This window comes from Mycteria americana, chromosome 3 (assembly GCF_035582795.1).
Source record: "Mycteria americana isolate JAX WOST 10 ecotype Jacksonville Zoo and Gardens chromosome 3, USCA_MyAme_1.0, whole genome shotgun sequence".
NCBI classification, from domain to species: Eukaryota; Metazoa; Chordata; class Aves; order Ciconiiformes; family Ciconiidae; genus Mycteria; species Mycteria americana.
Window position 1 is genome coordinate 101,990,225 of NC_134367.1, and position 21,182 is coordinate 102,011,406.

Consider the following 21,182-nt stretch of genomic DNA (forward strand, 5'->3'; position numbering starts at 1 on the left):
CTTTCTCCACATGAGCTATTTCTGTGTACGTAACACAGGGAAGGTTTTGTTCAAAGAAGTTAAGCTTGTCAATAGTCTTTAGAGAATGAGCTGAAGGAGACACGTTCTTGCACAATACATTATTTTAAGCTTGCTGAAAACTGATGCAACACACAAATGCGCATCTTCCTTTATTATTTTTAGCATGGGGATCCACCTCCCTGCTGCCCCAAGCTACACCAAGGGAATATTAAAATAATCTTCCAGTAAGGAAGAATTCTGCATGCTTACGAGACAGGATAATTACCACTGCCCTTACAGTACATGCTAATTGTACTTGGCTACAGACGGTTAACAAATACATTCAGAGACTCGATTTCAAGCCACTTACAGTGAAATTCACGTTTTATAAATATTTAAGTGGAAGTAAAAATAGCAAGGCTTATCATAGCTGTCACAGCTTCATGCAACTGAATCAATTAACAACAGAAAACCTTAAGACAATACAGATAGGGGAAGCTTGCGATTACTCACAAAAACCTAACTGGAACAGACTGCGACGCAATTTCCCAGCTCCTGGAGCAAGTGCCCGTGTGATCTCACCAAATCCCGCCAACAAAGAGGAAAAAGCTGTCGGTCCCTGCCAGCAAGTTGCTTTAAAGCACCTGCCTGCACCTGGGGGAAATACGAAAATGCAGCAGCCGAGCCAGGGGAGCGGAGGGATGGAGTACAGCAAGGGATGGGGGGGAGAAAAGGCCAGCGCATCCCCAAGGGACGTTTCCAGTTCTTCAGCTCTGATGCTACAAAGTATTATTTGCAAGTCTGATTTTTGTTTATACGGAGAAACACCTATAAACACAGACAGAGCAGATCAAACTTCAGACAGCACTTTAAATCTGCAAGGGGAAACAAGAAACATTCAGGAAAGTAGGGGGAACTTCTGCATTTTCCTTTTGCTTCGTGGCAAAAGCGACTGAACTGTCTAATTAGATGAATCTTGGGGACTGATCATACAGAAGTCAGTGAACAGATTTCTTAAATTACCTTTGATTTCAGCTCCAACCTTCTTTTTAATTCCATTTATTCTTTCATTTTAACTCTAGCTATGCTCCCACTTCTTCTGACAATTTCTGGGCACGCCTTGATGTAACCCACAGAAACAAAGAAAACGGTATTTTTCCATCGTAGGCTTTCTGCCCCCTGCAGAAATGAAGTTTCTTCTTCCTGCTCTACCACGATGTTCACCGAATGTAAAATGTAATGCAGTCATGGACTGAACACCAGCTCCAGATCTGCTGCATCCATACCACAGAAAACCCCAAGAGCTCCTGCGTTACAGAACTGGCTTTAGGCAATCTCGGGTAAGACCACTGCATAACAGGAAAGCAGCAAATCTCAGTTCCAAAACAACACACAAACTTTTCCTTTCTGTTTCAGCAACTCGTAACAAAGACAAGCTCAAAATTCATATTAAATTCATCACCAGCTTTCTTCCTGGCAAGGTATTATAGTCTGATGTTTCCAGAGCTCAAGTGCGTTAGACAGAATCCACTGCCTTATACCTGCTGAAACCACAGAATCCACTGAAATTATGCAAAGCTCTGAATTTAAAAAAAAAAAAAAAAAAAAAATCTTATCTACAAGAAGAACACTAGCTACTTTAAAAAAAACAAACAAAAAAAAACCCAAAAAAACCCAGAAAGCTACATCACAGCCTCAAAAAAAAAAAAAAAAGTCATACGTAATCAGAATGATGCATTTAAGGCTCAGTATCCTGTGAGATACTAGGATGTTTTTGGAGGATCACAATAAAAGCTACTAGCAATTATCTTTCTCAAAACTGCTACTAAGAATTAAACCTATGGAATAGACAAAAAGAGTACAATATTTATACCATGTTGTTTATTGCATCAGGGGAAAAAAAAATATCAAAAAGATCAGTGAAACAGCAAAACTTTAACATCAGTATCTGATAACGTGCTCTACATAGTAGCACGTGCACAAGCTACAGGTATATTTTCACACCTAAATTGGTTTTTTATTAAAGACCTCTATTTAGCACAAATGTGATGCTGTCAGTAAAAAACTAAGCTCTCAAGCTAACAGTGCCCTCTTAACTATATTTCTGTCTTAAAAAAAAAAAAAAATGTATAAAACCCCACAGGCAACCCGATAAAGCTTCTTCCTCTGGAATTTCTCACAAAGCTGTGTGCTGAAAAATTGCGAGTTTTGGATCCCATCCCCTCCGTTGGTTCATGCAGTCGAACCGCTCCGTCCGTACTCAACCCCACTTGCTCCATCCAACAAACTTACAGATCAGGGTCAGATTTTCATCACATGTTTTTTTATTCTCATTTCTAACAGCACAAAAGACAAATTAACCAAAAGCTCAACACAAGTGTTCCTCAAACTGATGCAGGTGCAAAGTAAATACGAGATTACAAATAATTATTAGAATGACAATTATATTCTCCAAAATTAACTTGATTTTTAAATTTCAGTCAGATTGACAGACCAAGATATTTTAAACATCTTTATAACTGGAAATCAAGGGTTATTCCCAGGGGCAGATATCAACAGCACTGCTTAAAAGTTAGTGGTCTTCTCCAAACTACAGTTACTGACTTGTGTCAGAAACTTGAAGATTGCACGTCATCTTGACTAAGTCACTACAAAGACCAAGATTTCCAGTGATTATCTGTAGTGAAAACAGGATGAATGATTTCTGCCTGCGGGACCATAAGGGAAATTCCCAACGGTACACGTGTTTTCCCTCTCAAAACCCTGCCCTATTTTCCCCAACACCAAAGTCCTCTCTTGCTGCAACAGCAGTTACAGGTGAACTTGCAGCTCCTTCTAGCAGATACAGCTCGCTGCCCAATTCCACATTCAACCACAGCAAGATGAGCTTCAGGCAACATGTAGAGAGGGGAAAAAAACCAAACAAAACCCCACAAAACCTTCCACTGTCAACAAGGAAAAGAAATAATTTAAAAAAAAAAAAAAAAACCACACATCTTCCATTAGGTAAAATAGGCTGCAAGTTGATAGCTCTCACTTTTTCCTTGTATTTGACAGCAGATTATTTTTAGGAGTGACTACTCCTTTAGGTATGGAGAACAGGCTTTTACTCACAACTGAAGGCATTCTCTTTATTGTAAGTACTCCTGCTGGCATCAGGCTATACCTCCAGCACCTTAAACAAGAGATCATGATTTTATTCTGTGCTTCCAGCAAACTCAAGTATTTAAGAATAAAAGGCCAATGCATCTCCAGTCTCCTTTATATTTGACAAGTCAGTATCTCTAGTACCATGCACAGCTGTATAAATTCATACCTGGAATGGAATTTTTTCCAAATTCATTGCAAGAATTCTAAGGATTGGGGGTTTGTTTTGTTTAAAAAAGAAAAAAAAGCAAAGCTATTTAGAGATAAAGTGTTACACAGTTTTATTATAACCTTCAAACAAACTGTATCAACACTTAGGACAAAAAATTCATACGCAAATTTTAGATAACAATTTTTTTTCTCATTTCCAGAACACTAGTTCTGATCTCTGCCACCAAATTTTCCTTTGCAGGTGATGTTCTGACCACTTAATTTGATAATACAAGTCAGTTGTGGCATAACGAAAATGAATGTTCATTCATCAAGATGCCTCACAGAAGAGATTTTCCATAGATCCATCTAATTCATCTACCAAATGCTTGACCGCTTACAAAGTCCACATACTTGTGTGTCTTTTGACGAACAAAGCTGCTCGGCTTAGTTAAAAGCATTCAAATACACCTTTGGTGTTGTGCAAGCTTGTCCAAATCAAGTAAAAAAAGGAAAATATGTGCAAGCAACAACGGATCTAGTGAGGTTAGCAAAATGAATGTACTAAGGCATGACGGCAAGATTTACCTGAATTATGCAGAGCTATGTGTATGTGTTTGAAATACAAGATACTCGTTTGAACACACGTGCCTGTCAATGCGGCGGATTGTGGTGGGTGCTGGTGAGTTTGCAGAGGAGGGGAGGGGGATGGAGAGGGAGGTGTCAAGGAGGGAGAGCAGGAACAGAGGTCTAAAATCCCTGCCGTCAACACAACACAGGGCTTTCATAGGAATCTTCCCTTGAAACAGGACTGTTGGACTGAAGTTTTCCAGCATTAAGCTGCTGTGCAATGTTGGAAACCCTGCCTCTGCCCAAAGAGTGTTTTCCCCCGATTTGCAACTCCATTCCTCACGTTCATACGGTGGGAAAATGCTCCGCGAAGCTCACGGACATCAGCTGTTCCTGAGCTGGGAACATGTTCTCCCATCCCCGTTTTCTCCCCAGGAAGTTCACAGCTCCATGGTGTTCAGCCGTGACTTCCTAACACCCACTAAGGTTGTTTCACTCTGCGGGAGAACAAGCCCCTGCACCGTGCCTCGGTCAAACCCTGCTCACTGCCGCATTTCACCGCTCAGGTAAGCCCAAGTGTTTCAGGACAGCCACGCTCATAGACCTTGGGGTTATCCGAACCAAACCCAAGGTCGTTTTCAGATGAAGAATGGTTTACAGAACAAATTCTGACTAACAATAATTTGCCACCACCTCTGGAAAAGAGTCTCCCAAATCTTAAAGAAAAAAAAAAAAAGAAAAAATTATACATAAAGATGACTCAAACTTCAGTAATTTTAAAACAAAAATGATTTAAATATGCTGAACCCTCCTGATACTATGTATCAGGTTTTACTGTCATGTATTTCCCTTAAACCACTCTTCCTCAATTTCTTTTCCTATAAAGGTCCTCCACACACAACCGGTGCAATAAAGCTCAAACAATGTAACTTTGTACCAAAAAAAATTAACTCAAAACAATTGCAATTCTCCCTTTAATTTATTTCCAGTTCAAATCACTTTGAATCTATCACTTTCAACATGAATATGGACTAGTTAAAAAAAATAACACACAACAAAAATTCATTCATCTGCTGGACTCTGTCCTTTTCACAAACAATTCCCAATTCCTTCTTAAAAGCAATGATGCATTTTTGGAAGTCTCCAGTACAAACAATTTCTGTTCCACTGTTGAGCTTTCCACTAATCTGTTTCTTAAATTTGCATTTCTGAAATGTAAGGATTGGGTGAGAGAAGATGATACATGGTCATTTTTAGAAGTTGGGTGAAAAACTAGCTGGGTCATCATGCTTCAAATGCAGTGGTTGTGGTCTAATGGCTCTGGTCCAATGGTCCAACTGGCGGTTGATTTCAAGTGGTGTTCCTCATGGGCCAGTACCAAGGTCAATACTGCTTCATCTGCTCAATGGGATGGACACACCCCCATCCTATTTGTGGATGGCACCAAACTGGGGGAGGACCGAAATGGTGGGGCGTAGGGCTGCCGCTCCCCAGCACCAGGACAAACTGGAAGACTGGCTTGACAGAAGTCTCACAATATTCAGCAAAGACAAATGCCATTAAGATGGTACGGAGGCTGCAGCACATCGTGTATGAGCAGAGACTGTGAGAACTGGGATCCAACTCTACTCTTCACTGCCTTGAGGGGCAGGGGCCACAGAGAAGAGCGTGCCAAACCCTTCTCAGTGGTGCACAGGGAAGGGGCATGCAGGAGGCAACCATCACAAGTTGTGACAAGGGAAACTCCAACTCAGCAACCTGTTTTAGCTCTTAACCACTATCAGTGAGGATTTTTTTCTCCTTTGTACCCAGAGTTGTAGCCCTTCCATCCTTGGAGATATTCAAAACTCAACTGGAGCAAGACCCCAAGTAACACGATCTGTCTTTGAAGCCAGCGCTGCCGGGGCTGGGGGGTGTTGGACCAGATGACATCCAGAGGTTCCAACCTACATTTTTCAGCGATTCTATGATCTATTCTAGGAGGGCATGCATGGTATAGGATTACAAATGTAATATACCAGCAAGCCAAAATGCACTGCCAGCCAAAATGCAAGAATAGAAGACCTACTCTACAGTCTTTTGACATACCCTTGCCAGCAGATGCTCCAAAATGCTGAGTCAAAACTCACAGGAAAGGGCAGGAGGAAGAAAAAAAAAAATCCAGAAATGCAAATTAGTTTTTCTGATGTATCTGTGCATGAAGACTTCTACCTTATATACAGCAGATCACACCTTTTTGCGGCTCACCCTCGAGCAACAGACACAGGTAGCACAGATGCTAGTAGTACAGACTTGACTTGAAGAGGAACAAACAGCTGGGATGAAAGGTACGTGTTATGAAATGAAAATTTTCTTTTTTAAGATGCCCTCCACTGTTTTACTGCCACTAGATCCTACTCTAAAGTCACAATTCAATGACTGATTTATCAGTCTGTTTGCACGAATCCTGATGTCACTTACTAAATATGTAGATATCACCCATTTTGTCTCAGTCAGAGGTACTTCATTGCAGAACACCTAGAGAAAAATTTGGGGAAGAAACTTTTTTGTTTAAATAGAAGCATCTGATAGCTAGCCAAAGTCACAACAAAAAAAAAAAATCTGTAACAAACAGCCCAGGGAAAATAGAATTTCTGTAACACAGCTGATACAACAAACTTTCCTCCAATATAAATGTCCTCCTGGTGTCTCACAGAGCCAGTACGGCTGTGTTTGGGAATTGAGAGCATTGGACATGCTGGGCCAGAAATTCAGCTGATGGTAATCAACAGAACCCCATCAAGGAGAGTGGATCTGGCCTGCTGTGCTTTTGTTGCATGCGTTGAAAAAACTTCGGTGAAGTCTGTTGTGATAACTTTGATTTATGTTGGTGGACAGTCCTCACGACAGAAAGTCTGCTAAGGAGAATAGGGTAAGAGATTGGTTGTTTCAGTGTCTGATAGTTTACATTGGGAGTGGATGGAAGTATATCACCTTTTTGAAGAATGTGAAACCAGTCTACTCTACACACAGAATACAGAAGTAATTATTGCTTTTTGCCAATACATATATAATTCGGATACTGTGTGTCTAATTCCATGTTAGCTTTAGGAGACAAATTGAAATTTACTACGAAGACTGGAATTTGGCCGTAATTTGGGTCTCCTAGCAAGGTGAAACAAGTAAAAGGAACCTACACTGGTGAAAAATTTAGGTGCCAGTAGAACCCAAAGACAAGATGAGAGCCAGTAATAAGCTTTTATGTATTTTTATATGTATAAACACACACACACGCTGATCATCCTGCTTCCTGTAATTACAAGGACACACCTCATCTAGGCTATTGAAAATGCTACTTCCATTTAAAACTACTATTCTGAAGAATTCTGTTTTCACTTGGGAACTGCGAGTTGCAGGGGGTTAATAGGGCACTGTTAACTGCAGAGTCTAAATCTTATCCTTTCTCTGGAATAGGAAATGCTGATAGCCTGGGGGGGGAGAAGGAAGGGCGATAAAAGAAAACAGACTTGTCCAGCACTACAACTCCAACAAAAATATTCACTCACTCCATGTTGCTTAAAGTTGTGGGCGTTTGCAAACGAGAAGTCCACAAGCAAATCAAGGAGACTGAGGTGACCAGACTTGGGTGAAAGTAACTTTAAAAGTTAAAATACTGGAGATTTTATGCACTAAAACATCTGTAATAAAAAAATGGAGGTCGAGACATGTTGCAGAGAGGGTACTCAACCATTAGTAAGAATGTCTATTCTTACATTTGGAAAACATAGCCTCTATTTTAAGAGTTTCTGGGTAAGCTGTACAAAAAGTTACTGAGCTGGGTGCAATTTATATGAGCATACATGTAAGAAAAGGAAAAGAAAAAAATAAAAATCACAAAAAGAATGGAAGAGAGGGGAAAAATTCTTTCAGAATTAGGAAAAGTCCCCGTTTTGCTGGCCAAAATGCTATGTCTTCTGAGATATCTGATGAAAGGAGTACATTCAAATGTGTTGAATAGGTACTGCAGGAATGCTGTCAAAAACACAAGAAAGATGTTAAAGGCTAAACTCCTCACCATTCTTGCCCGAGTTGCAAATTAACACTTGAAGCACATGTTACATTGGTGCAAAGCAAAACCACCTACACTGATAATGTAAGCAATGTGCAAATAATTCCAACAGTTTTTGCTAGCTCCCTGGTTGCAAAGAAATAAACACAAAAATAACCCAACTAACATATGTCTGCAAATCAGCTAACAAGCGAAGAATAAGCCCTATATGAACAGACGTAAGGGAAGGGAAAAAAAAACCCTCAGAACACTAAAAGCCTTCGAGAGAGCAAGCGTGGCAGAGTTCGATCAGCGACTGAAGATGCCAACACTTAGCAGTTTCTAAATTCCTGTCTGCTGGCTTGTCAAGTGCCATTTACGAAAATGCAATCCAAGTGAACAAGACACACTTCATGACTCAAGATAGCGTGGCATCAGAAATTCAGGATTTAAATAGATACATCTGGTTAATCCATTTAGAAAATAGAGAAAAACTGAATAACCACTTAGATATTTGAAGAAAGTATGTAGTCACATCTAATATTGATATAACGGTTTATTAAACTAGGAAGATTATACAGATTAGAGGTTTACATGTGTCTACTAAAAATACCAAGAAAACTTAATCACACAATTTCAGTCTTTTGTCCCCCAGTGGTTTCCTTGCGTCACTCAAGATTTTCTTATTTGGACAACTGAAGTGGACAACTGAAAGTGGACAATCAGATTAGACCACCAAAAAAAAGTTGGAGAAACCATTGCCTAATCCAGTTCGGGAAACAAAAACCTGAAACATTTCGCAGTACGTTTCTACATATTTAAGGGTTTTAACCTGAGAACACCTGCCTATGTGTAATTTTTAAACAGTTAAAACAACTACTGTTAGCAGTTTTACTCGGGTGCATCAACTTTTTGCAGAACCAAGAACACGCCTACCATTTTCCTCTGCAACGTCTCAAACAAAAAATTTCAAACACATCCATATAGCAAGAGCAAAGTAATCAAAAGGTGCCTTTCAGGCCAAATATTAGCCATTTATAAATATAACTGTGTCAAAAGCCATACCATGTTTTTTGAGTAACTCAGAGGAACTTCTCTACGAAGAAATTAACTGCATCACCAAGTTTTGTCATTCAACAATACTCTAGATTTTTATGCAATGCATCACCTTATCTTTCAACACATTCTGGTTATTGCAATTGCCTGTGGCAACCCAGACTATAAAGAAGTGAGACTACACGCTATTTGCATAGCATAAAAATTACTACATATTTAAAAAAATCCATACTTACACATCAAATTTTGCTCTGCAGGAGAGGACAGCATGGCTCTCATTTTTGTAATACTATTTGGTATTTCTTCAATTAATCTGTACTTCTTAAATAAAAGTCACCTCTGCCATCTCCCCTCAGGAATGCAGTGACAATGCTTTGTAACAGCTCCTAATGGATCTTCTCCTCCACATATCTTCAGTTTCACACAGATTAATATAGCATATTAATTAAATGTTTAAGTGTTTACTTTGAGATATAATGCTGTCTTTTGTCTTCTGCTCACCCACGTTTCACCTGAAGGAACACTGTTTGTTTGTGTGGAAGGGTATGCTGGGGGAGGCAACCGCGGCTCCCGTCGCAGCATCCCCTTTCCTTTTTCCAAATTTTAATTCCTCATCGCTCCAGCAAATTACTTCCACATGGGTGTGCACTCTTCATGCCTGATTTCTACCCAAAGGCAATTTCTGTAGAAAGACTGAACGTATCCGGTTCCACCGTTTTTTGTTTAAGCTGTCCTTGCACCCACCCCGCAGCATCTTCCTTATGCTCTGCAGGGAGAATTGGTGCTGCCGTAACTGAGCCACCTACGCATTTCTGCTCCAAAACACAGTTTCTATAATGAGTTACTCCAAGATCTCAGGTGCACGCACACCCCCAGCAGCCCCCCACCCCTTGCAAGGGCACACGCTGGCAGATTTTGTCAGCTTGCAATGGTTTTGCTCAAGGGCTTATGACTCTTGAACAAATCCTGTCACTTTGTAGAACGAGTCAAACAAATGCTTCTGAACGGCTGAATCCCTCAGACACCATAGGAAATACAAGGAAAAGGAGTCCCCAGAGAAGAGGGAGCTGCTGGTGGGTGTGGTAACAGCGTCTTCCTGAAACCCTGATGCAGAAGAATGATCACAGAGCTTAAAAATTGCCAGACGGTGCTTCACTGCTGCTACACCAGCTGTTTAGAAATTTAAAAAATGCATGCAAAGAACACCGCTCCGTACACGTTAGCCAGCCTTACATGTCATAGCAAGTTTTCACATTAACTGCTCACCAAGTAAGCCCTCCTTAATTTTAAAACGAATTGAACAGTAAGTGGGATTTAATCTGCAAAGCAGCATTTCTGAGGGAGTTCTTACAACAGCGACCTCACTAACAAGCCTAATATTGCGAAAGCTCATTCATTCCTTGGTTTCTCAAAATAACTGCATGGAAATACCCTCCTCCTTATAAGCGAGGGCTTGTGAACATGTTTAAACTTACACACCGAGTGAGATACAAGCCAGTCAACAGGAATACCTAGCTGCACAGAACTGTTTTCATCAAAGATGTTGACGGGTCTGGGCAAAAGTTTCATAGAAAAGTCACAAAACCCTTTAAAATACAGAATTTGAACCAAAAAAAAAGTCTAAGCCACAGATAAAGATGACCACAAAAGTACTTGAGCCTATAAAAGCAGATTATGTTATGCCTCTTCTGAACAGTTTAGAAGACTGCTGCATAAAAACGCTACAGTCACAAGCATGAGAAAATGCTTACCATTAGCAATCCCAGTCCTCCATACTGCTAAATTTTGCTCTCCTTCTAATCCTGGCCTCTTTCCTAGCGGTATTTCAGAAATAGCACTGTACAGTAGGTTCTGTACTCCAGAAACTATTTTACTCAAGTTGCACTTTTCCACAAAGATGATATAAAATATGATGCTTCTTGAGAAATCAAGATGATTTCTCTGAAATCATGCATACTTCCAACAGTGGTTGAAATTGATCTGATTTTTTAAAAATGCTCACATTGTATTCACATTTACATTTCTTGTAAAAAGGACATCACAGAACTCTGTTTTCTTACATTACATAAAGAAAACCCACATTTTGCAGACACGAACAGATAATACCTCACCAAAGCACACGAAGAACCTCTTTACTTAACAACCAGTTGAAGGTCATTGGGGCAAGCTTATAAAGGCTTAAAAGCCACAAGGCTCTGAAAGTCCTATTTTATACTTCACATGACTCCTGAATAATCAATAAACAATATTTTTAGCCCCAAGAAGTAGTAAAAGAAGGATAAAGTTCTCAGCCATAAAAATGAGTTTTCCAGATATTCTGACTTTGTAACTGTCATGGCCAAGATTAAATCCTATACCTTCTTCTGCTATGAAGTAAATACAGTACCTAGCCTTTCTTAAACTCCAGAAATGGGACTGTGGCAGCAGAAATTAAATAAGGGAGGATGAAGATGAAAAAGCAACTTAGAACAAGCACTTTTGATGCCAAGCCCATCATCTGTGTTACTAATATGTCAGGCATGGACCCCATGCGATGCTCTGAGTGAAATTAAAAATTAATCTATTGACATGGGTACAGTTATTATTTCCTACAATATTGACTTATAAAATAGTGTTACAACTGTGTGAGGAAGTAATAAATAAAAAAACCCAAGGAAAACACAAATAGACATCCAGCGTAAGAACTGCAATGATCATCCTGAATTACCTTGGGATATCCTAGTGCCTTATAAAGAATAAGCAAACAAGGACTAATAAAGACCTGAAACGCGATTCAGGCATTTCCCTGGGGATCAAGAATGATCAAGTTGCCCAGGGCAGGAGGGTAAGAGCACTGGAGGATTACTACAAACCACTTCTGAAGGAAGGGAGTCTCAAGCACCCTCAGATACAGGAACAATCAAGACTTCATTAACTATAACCTAAAATTGCATTTTTCTCACCTTACCAGGAAAGTGCAGCTGCAATTACTGAGATGGGATATTTAACCACTGCCTTTGACAACATGAACCAAGCTCATACCCATTTCTAAGGCTTCTTTTGTAACAAAAGGGTCTTTAAAATTACCTGGTAAATAAAAAATACTTTTTTTTTTTTTTTTTTTTAAAGAAGAGAACCATTAGAGAGAATAAGCCGGCAAGCTCTCAGAGTGTGTTTCTTTCACAAGCAGTTGCAGGGTGCACTAGTGTTGGTAGCCAGAGCCAAGGCTGCAGAACAATTTCCATTATAATATTGTTTTCAGAGGTTTGTAACTTCCTCAAACATTTACCTTTTTATTTGAAAGGTTTCACATTCACTCTGGAAACACTCCCAATAAGCATCTGAATATGCTTCTTAAAAATACATATTAAAAAAATAATCATACTGTAAAATGTGGTCACTCAGGGACTACGTAATGATAATAGACTTAAAGGTCTATACAACGAATCTAAACCCAACACATCCCTGATAGCTCCACCATGCCACCAAAATGTTGGGGGTTGGGAGGGGAGAATGAGTAAGTGAAAAGTTTAGATTTACACACCTAGCAAACCAAATACATTCCTTTATTTTCTTCTGCTTGCATCACACTTACGGATTGGCTTGTTTACAAAAAAAATAAAGAAGTCTGAAGAAATTAAATCCAAAACAACGAATTATAAACCAGCAGTCTTCCATCTGGAATTATTCAAAGGCACATATGGTCATATTTTTAATGTAGAAAAATTCTGTAATCTGATGCTTATTCACCTTTCTTACGATTAGCTGCTCCACAACATACTAGCTTTAGAATATGGGGCTTGCAATCTGGTCTTGTAAAAGAAATATTAAGTTAAAGTTATTAATTCATTAATTTGAGGCTATTTCTGTAAAACGTACACATGCTAAGAGACTGAATTAGGTTGGCTTCTTCTTTTCTCTTAGCACACAGCAACAGTAAAACCAAATTAAAATACATTTTCTCATCTGGAACGTATGTATAACTGCCTTAACAAGGTCAGCTCGACAAATAATGATAATCAAGTGGGATAGTTATTTCATTAGCTGCGTTCAAGGTTGGGGTCTGTTTGGTTCAAAAAACAGCAATACATTTGTTTACATATGATTTTTGAGATTACACGATGACATAGCCTAATGCTACATATCCACCTTTTTCAGAAGGCTTCGGAAAGGAAAATCCATTCCCAGGATGGGAGCACCTGGTCTCTCTTTTCACATACCTTTTTTGAGGATGGCGTGACAAGGAGAAAGAAGGGAAGAAGTGGAGGAAAAGGAAGAGAGGAAGAAGCAAGCTGCTAGGTTTTGGAAAGAAGCAGCAAGCTGCTAGGTTTTGGAGAGAGGAACAGGGATATTCAACAGCACCCGACTGGCTCCCCAACTGCTCTTCCACCATACCAAGCAGTTTTTCCTCCCTCGCAGCATCAGCCCTGCAGCCATGCCTCAGGGGGGTATTTTCCCCTTTGGGGTGGGAAGTGAACCAAGTCACCATGCTGGCAGACAGGAGCTCCACAACGGTGAGAGACGGGTCTTTGCAAAGGGGACCAGACCACAGGCTGGCTGTAGCGGGCGGCACACAACAGCTCAGCACCTTCTTCTAATTTCTTTCCCCCCTTTCAAGAGCCCTTCACAAGGGCAGAGGCACAACGTTATCTCTACACTTTCCAAACCCAAGTTTCAGACCACCATCTGCCCACCCACTTCCAAGACCCACATCTTCTATCCTCCAGAGATAAGACGACAAACTTACCCTCCCGGTAACCTCCCACACAGCCACTAACAGCGATCCACTGAAGTTGAAGGCAGTGCTGACACACCACCAGCGCTGTCCTCCTGCGCCTGGGACCCTCATGGGTGCTAAAGCTGAGCCTACGAGGCTCAAAATCTGCGAACTCCTCAGAAAGGCTGGAGGGCTTCTCCAGCATGACTGAAAGGATAGAAGAGTTAACCACCGCCACCCCGGACATGCAAGAAAGCAGTTACCACGAGGGAAACTGTCCGGCTTGGCAAGCCAAATCATTAATTAGCCGATGTTCTGCAGAAATGTACCCATTATCACATTGACGGGCACACGGCGAATCCTAAACATTTTATACAAGACATCATTTGGGCTTCAAGCACTCACCTTTCATTTTTCTCATCCCTCTGCCCCCAAATGCAGCCATTACTCAGTCTTCACCTGAAGAGGGTCTATAAGAGCTGACTAGTAAAAAAAAAAAAAAAGAAAAGAAAAAACCCACAACCTTTGTTTTCCAAGGCAGAAGAGGCATGCTCAGGAGCCCTCTCCTAGAACAGCACTGGGCAGCCCGTTGTCATCTGCTGCCAGAGCTGCCTCTCACCAACCCTCTGAGGTCCTCCAACGCAGCCTCACACGCCACGCAGTTTGAGCCACGAGTTTTGGAGAACACCTCCAGAGTGGGTCCAGCATGGCACGGCACCACGCAGATGAGCTTACACCCACGGAGCAAAGCACAGCCCTGAAGGCAACAGCATATCATCTGCGGTCCATGGAGGGAATGTAGTGAGAACGCAACCAGAACTCGAGTCCATCTGGCTTGCCCTCGCCGACGCTCTTAGTAATGTTTTCATACAAACAGGAACAACGAACTACTGAAGGACTATAAATACTGCCTCAAAACTAAAACTGAGCTTTTTCTGGGAGGCAGAAAGTAGCTGAACTGCTCAATATGCAGCTCCTCTCTAAGGCTTACTCAAAAGGGAGCAGAAAGAGAAATGCAAAGTGACGGTAGGACACCACATATGGCAATAAAAAGATCACAATACGTAGCAGAAGAGCTACGCTACCTCTTGATAATTATAACTATTCTATATGGCTACTACAGGTCACTTCCTAGATCATGATCAACAAAAGAAGCAGCACTAGAAAGCACTTAATTACAACTATGCGTTCAATTACAAAACCAAAGATAAGTCTCCTGCTAATTATGTTGACGCATGTGGGTTCAGAAAAATATCCTCAGTGATAAAGCAGACACAATATACACTATGCATGTGAAACAGAACAGGCACAGCAAGAAATCATTAACTTTAACACCATAAAACATAAAAATCAGCTGTAAAAGCAGCAGAGAATCTTCAGTGATCTGATGTTGCACTTCCTTCTAGGCTTCCTGTTGTATGTGTGTAATTGCTGCAATAAAAGTCCTTGGAAAAATGAGTCACGTCAAACAAAATAATCAAATCATAATGATTAACAAACAAGTGGAACGTACCTCACAGTATAAAACACGCCTCTGCAATATAAATTATTTTAAAATAAGATTATATGTCATATGTTAAAAAAGCATAGTTCTATTTTGCAAAAGCAAGTTGTGTCATATTTCCATAGTTAAAAGTCATCTTAAAATGCATTAACCATTCTGGGAGGAAAAAAAAAAAAGAAAAAGATTTAAACATCAAAACAACCCCATAAATGTAAGAACTTTCAGGAACTCTAGGAGTATCACTTACAAACATCAACAAAACATTTTCTTCATTCACTAAACTGTGAGTAAACTGACCCTAGAAACAAGTAGACACTTAACCTACTTTCAGTGTTACAATAGTATAGAAAATGGTCTTCCTGATGCTTTTACTACATAACCACACATGCAAAATTAAAAGAAGGGAAGAGGGAAAAGAAGAAAGCCATATGGCAGCCATCATCTTATTAAATAAGAAGGATGGTTCTTGTTAGAGGAGAACTGAAGAGAAGATCCTGGTTGGACTGAACAGCCAGAACGGTGCAGCAGCACCCTCCCGCCCTAAGCCCCTGGAAATGGCCCAGCGACGTGTCAAGTTCTCAGAGCATCAACAGGATTCAGCTTTCCATTTGGAGAATATTGATGGTTAATGTAGCACAAAAGTTAAATTCCTAAAACCTATTCTAACATCTGCTTCCAGGAGACAGAAAATTGCTTCTATAATGCTGAAACCATTCAAAGTCAGCATCCGAGGAGGGCACAGGTTAGAAAAAGAGTGACACGACATAAAATAGCTGATGACAACCAAGGGTGTAGGAGGAGAACATGGGGGGCACGTTGTGCACCACCAGATTGGGACAAACAGAAACATTTGCAGAGCAGGGCTGTGCTAGCCCTGCTGCCCGCATGCCACAGCAGCCCCCAGATTTGAGGGGTGACTCGATTCTGTCACCACCACAAGGTCGGGGACACGCTGTCGGGCAGCCCCAGCCGGGGCAGCAACAGGAGTGCAGCCAGCAGGTGGGGCTAAGGCATCCACGGGCCTCCCCATTTCACAATCTCTTTGTATAAATAGAAATAAATTTCACAATTTAATGTATAAAAAGAAACGTAAAGCGCATGTCACCTCCAGTTCCCTTCATTCTCCCTACTGCACGGCACTGTGAGGGAAGACCGCAGTAGCACCTTTCCCTGCTGCTGGGTACGCTGGCAGGGGGACCATCACCTTTCCCTGCCTCCTCGCCGAGGATTACAGCGTAGCCTTGCAGCTAACAGCAAGAATAGTCAGGACCCACATCAGGAATTTTTCAGCAAAAACTTGAAGTTAAATGGCAGTCAGTGAAAAACAGAAAATAATATTCCCCTAGGAACAAAAGTTAAAAAAAAAAAAAACCACCACACAACAAAACATCCATACAGATACTGGGCGGGGGGGGGGGGGGGGGGGGGGGGGGGCAGTTCTACGACATTCTATAGCATTGGCAAGTCTAGGTATTTATAGTGAGGAGCACATGTTATGGCAGCCTAACAGAAGAGGAAGAAATAGGAGCTGCTCTCAGAGCAGCACTCCAGCCAGCTGCAGCTTGTCAGCATCCCACTGACACCTCCCAGAGAGTAGCCCAGGGTGGCTCCCACAGCCTCCGCTTAGAGGCCTTTCTTCCAGGGGCAGACGTCTGCCTTTCCCTTCCCTGCTACAACACCGCTTGTTCACAGCAAGCCAAAACTGCATTTAATATTTGATGATGAACATTACCCCTAGTTCGTGCAAGCACACAGAAGTCTCTGCTGTTGCACGACCCATCTCCAGCTTCCCCAGTCACCACTTAGGACCACGTGTGCAGTGGGATTAGCAAACAGCTGCAGGGATGGTTTTCATCTTGAGCAACACCACCTCAAGGGCTTTCCCCCAGATGGGTTACCCCAAACCCCAGCGGGGACCGGCTCTGCTTCCCAGCACAACAGCGCCCATGGGTCGCACGTGGCTCAAGGCCACCGGCCAGCCCCTCCTCACGGAGCTTAGAGGAAAACACTGGACACAACATGTACTGTGCACTGCACATAAGAGGGGACATTAACACATACACATCAGAGCCGATGAAACAGATTATGAAAATCACAGAATCACAGAATCATATAGGTTGGAAAAGACCTTTAAGATCATCGAGTCCAACCATAAACCTAACACTGCCAAGACCACCACTACACCATGTCTCTAAGCACCTCATCCAAACGTCCTTTAAATACCTCCAGGGATGGCGACTCAACCACTTCCCTGGGCAGCCTCTTCCAATGCTTGATAACCCTCTCGGTGAAGAAAAATTTCCTAATATCCAGTCTAAACCTCCCCTGGCGCAACTTGAGGCCATTTCCTCTTGTCCTATCACTTGTTACCTGGGAGAAGAGACCGACCCCCACCTACGAAATCACTACGAATGGTTATTTCTACACCCCTATTCCACAACAGAGAACGATGCAGATCAAAAGCAGAAGCCAGTACCCAAGCCCGTTCAGCCAGTACTGCAGCTCAAGGGTCCGTAACATCCCAGGGTAATTAAGCTGATGAAGAAGAGTTAAGAGTGAACAGGCAACTCCTAGATGACATCAACCCTACCCATTTTTCTTCTAAAAATACATACACAAAGATTGTATGATAGTACAGAAGAGCTGTTTGCCAAAACGTAGCTTCTTGTGCGTCGTAGGCAAGTCACTTCTTTCTAGTAAAGATTTCTATCTTCTTTTACCTGCCAGTTAGTTTAACTTTGAAGGTATTTGAGTTTTAACCTGTACATTCTATGCAAAAGACTTGTAAATAGCAATATGGCAAAGAGGAAAAAAGCTCCTTCAAAGTTAGCTTAAAGTTTTGCAAAACCAAAATACATACTGCATTGCATAAGATAATCCAAGACCCAATAATACCGACAAGAAACTAAAATATGTATTAATCATACATACAAAAAGTACCTGAAAATAGGGCTATATAATAGAAATGTTTCAACTGAAGAATGCATATATACTTTAATGAGATTATAGGAGCACTATGTAATGATTTTATGCAGGTTTTGTAGAAGTCAGAAAGACCTGTTGTAGGTGCTGCTGAAAATGTAAGATATTACCAGGTCCAGAACAAACTGTAATGGTATTCTTTGAAATGTTCAGTTATGAACTAAAAAAGGCCAGACCTCAGTCCCTTTAAAGAAAACCTGGGGGGGGAGGTGGCGGTGGTATACATACGCACACACCAGTCTGGAAACTTCCCAATTAGTTCTGGAAACAAAAATAAGGACTATTCAACTTTTATCTGTTTAAATTAACTTCAACTAAAGGCTGAAAGGCAGATGTAAGTGACCCGATCAAACACAAATCCGCACATACCGACAAATACAATACATGCTATATGCTGCAAACACTCTATGCGTGCTTTCTTGTCAATTCCCTTTTGCTTTCTCACAATTCCCTTTGTCACTTTATCTGTAGCTTTGAAAAAACGTCCCTTTGTGGTCTGTAAAAAGCAAACAGCAAATGTTGCCATAAACTCACAAAAACAACGGCCAGGTTAGGGCCCTTTTGCTGGTAAAGCTGCTATAGCTATAGGAACAGGAAACTGAAATTTCTACTGCAAATAATAATTACGTAAATGTGCATAATTAAAAGCATGTTAGCAAGAACCCCTACACATTATTTAGCTAGGCAATACCCAAACCGATACCCAGAGAGCGCACAAACAGTAGTTCTCATTTTCCTATTTCTGCAGGTTTCAAATCACCGCATTTAGATATGCTGGGGGGGAGAGGGGGAGGAGGAGCAAATAAGTCAAGTCCCACCTGGGGTTCAAATCTCACCTGCACAGACATCACCTCCCCTCTTTACCCTTCCCCAGCCCTTACCCCGAATTTGTAAGGCTTAGGGGAAGCGAGCTGCGTCCAGCTCTGCCGGCGTGGGGCCAAGAGGGACTCCCTGCATGGAGACGAGAAAAGCCAGAGAGCTGGAGCGGGACCTCCTTCAGGGGAGGGAAACGAAAGGTAAAATCTCTGCTCTGCCAACACCAATAGGACTTTTTTTTAATTATTGACTTCAGCATAGCCAAAATTTCAAATGCATAGTTTACAACCCATAAATATCTGAGTTAAAGGACAGGCATTTAACTCTTTGGTGGCCCGCGCTTTCAGTACCACTTAAAATAGGAAGTGCTGGCGAATAAATGGGAGGAAATGGACCAAATATAGGGGCATCGACAGCTAAAGCAACAGGAAAAAAACCCTGCGTGGGGGGAACTGCGTGTTCACACTTCATTTAGAGACGCTCTCTTGCTCAATGCACTAAGCAACTTCCTCCCTCTCAAAAAACCACCCCTTGCTGGTCCCAGGCGAGCGCCCGGGGTCCAGCGCACACGCGGCCCGCAGCGCTCGCCCAGCGGCCCGGAGCCTCCCCCCCCCCCCCCCCCCCCCCCCCCCCCGCAGCCCCAGCCCGGGACAGGCCACACAGTAAGCTCTAGGGCTTTCTGCAGGTACCGAGAAAGAGACCCCGCTTGGTGCTCGCACAGCTGGCAAGCTTTACGTGCACGTGTTTCGAAATACCTTAACACAGTAGTAAGCGGCTTACGCTCTTGATTGTTGAGATGGATGACCACTTCAACATTTGACTATTAAAATTCAAATTAAATACTCTCCCAACCCCATATTCCTCTGAGAGCAGAGCACAATACACACATACAAGCACTCTTCTGTAGCAGAACCACAAGCTTGGCTCACACGTACAAAAGGAATGATCAAAAATCTGTTCAAAACTCAGATGACTTGATATAAAAAAGACCTGTCTCTCATCCCAGTTCAGGAAACAGGATGACAGACTAAGTCCTGCCCAATACCATACAACTCACTGGCAAATTATCCCAATGAAAAAGCAACGTAAGGTTCCTCCAAGCGAACCATTATTTTCTGCGTTTGCTAATGTACAGCAGGTTATTTAACCCAAAAGAAACCATTCTGCAGTACACCGAGATCAGAGATCGGTAAAAACTGCCCATCTGATGCCCACAGCTTGAACACCTCCGCAGCAAAGCTACCCTGGTAATACATTTACACAGAACAGACCCTGCATGTACCTTGCCTTCTTCCAGCCAGCATCCTCAACGCTCCTTAAAAGTTCGCAAGTGCCTTTCGCGGGTTCCACCGCAGGAGAAGGATCGCAGCATCCTCTACGAGTCCAAGCCAGCCTCCGCCCTGCCTCTCTCAGGGCTGGAATTCAGGTTCCCACCGAGGCACAAAGCAACACAGCCACCTGGACCACAGCCCTGAGCTCTCAGCATAGGAAAGGGGCAGCAGTTTTACTGCGAGAGGGCACACAAAATCAGATAAGCGGCAACTAGCACGTTGGTATCGTAGAAAGCATTGCTGGTCTGGCACAGAAAAAGAAACAAAAAAGCCAAGCAGGGTTAGGATTTCGGTTGGAAATATTTTTTAAATAGAACTTTCAGTAGGATGTTTACTGATGCACCAAAGCACGGGATCCCATTTCTCTACTTAAACAGCAACAGAGTGAGAAGTAGAACCGTACGTCAAGTTATCTTCAAAAAAATCATGCAAAACACACCCCAAATAATTGCAAGACCCACAGTGGCAAAGCTGTTTGGCCTACAAGCCCAGAAGGGCACACAACAGCGTAACAAGAGCTACCCCCTCTTACAGGTAGGATTCTTGCAAATACTAAATCTAAATGTATTAAATTGTCATGCTCAAAAGACCAGGACAGGAGGAGTTTCTTTCCCTCCTGTGCCATACATTGTATGCACCTACCAGTTCTAAAGAAGTAATTCATACAAATTACCTGGAATATTTAACTCCCTTAACCTGCATCAGTATCTTTCCCGCTTCCTCTCTCCAATGTTAGCACATATAATCAATAAGACTTTTATTACGCTGAAGTCTTTAAGCAACTCATTGGGTATATTTGCACTGCTATCAACTGCAAGTAGGTACTTTCCATACAATGCATCTTAAAACAAAAGCTTGTGTCCGCAACAGAATTTAAATAACTAACAACTATTAACATCTACA

The 21,182-nt window shown here is 41.8% G+C and overlaps 1 protein-coding gene across 2 annotated transcripts in view; it reads right to left on the minus strand.

Annotated features, from left to right (window-relative positions):
* EML4 (EMAP like 4) overlaps nt 1-21,182 on the minus strand; it is a 168,411-nt gene that overhangs the window by 134,735 nt on the left and 12,494 nt on the right. The window contains exon 2 of one of the 2 annotated variants that reach the window (XM_075496312.1): nt 9,187-10,054. The exons of the other annotated variant lie outside the window; for it this stretch is intronic. Coding sequence (XP_075352427.1) covers nt 9,187-9,229 — 43 coding nt within the window. The 5' untranslated portion in view covers nt 9,230-10,054. The remainder of the gene's footprint in view (nt 1-9,186; nt 10,055-21,182) is intronic. 2 annotated transcript variants of the gene reach the window in all.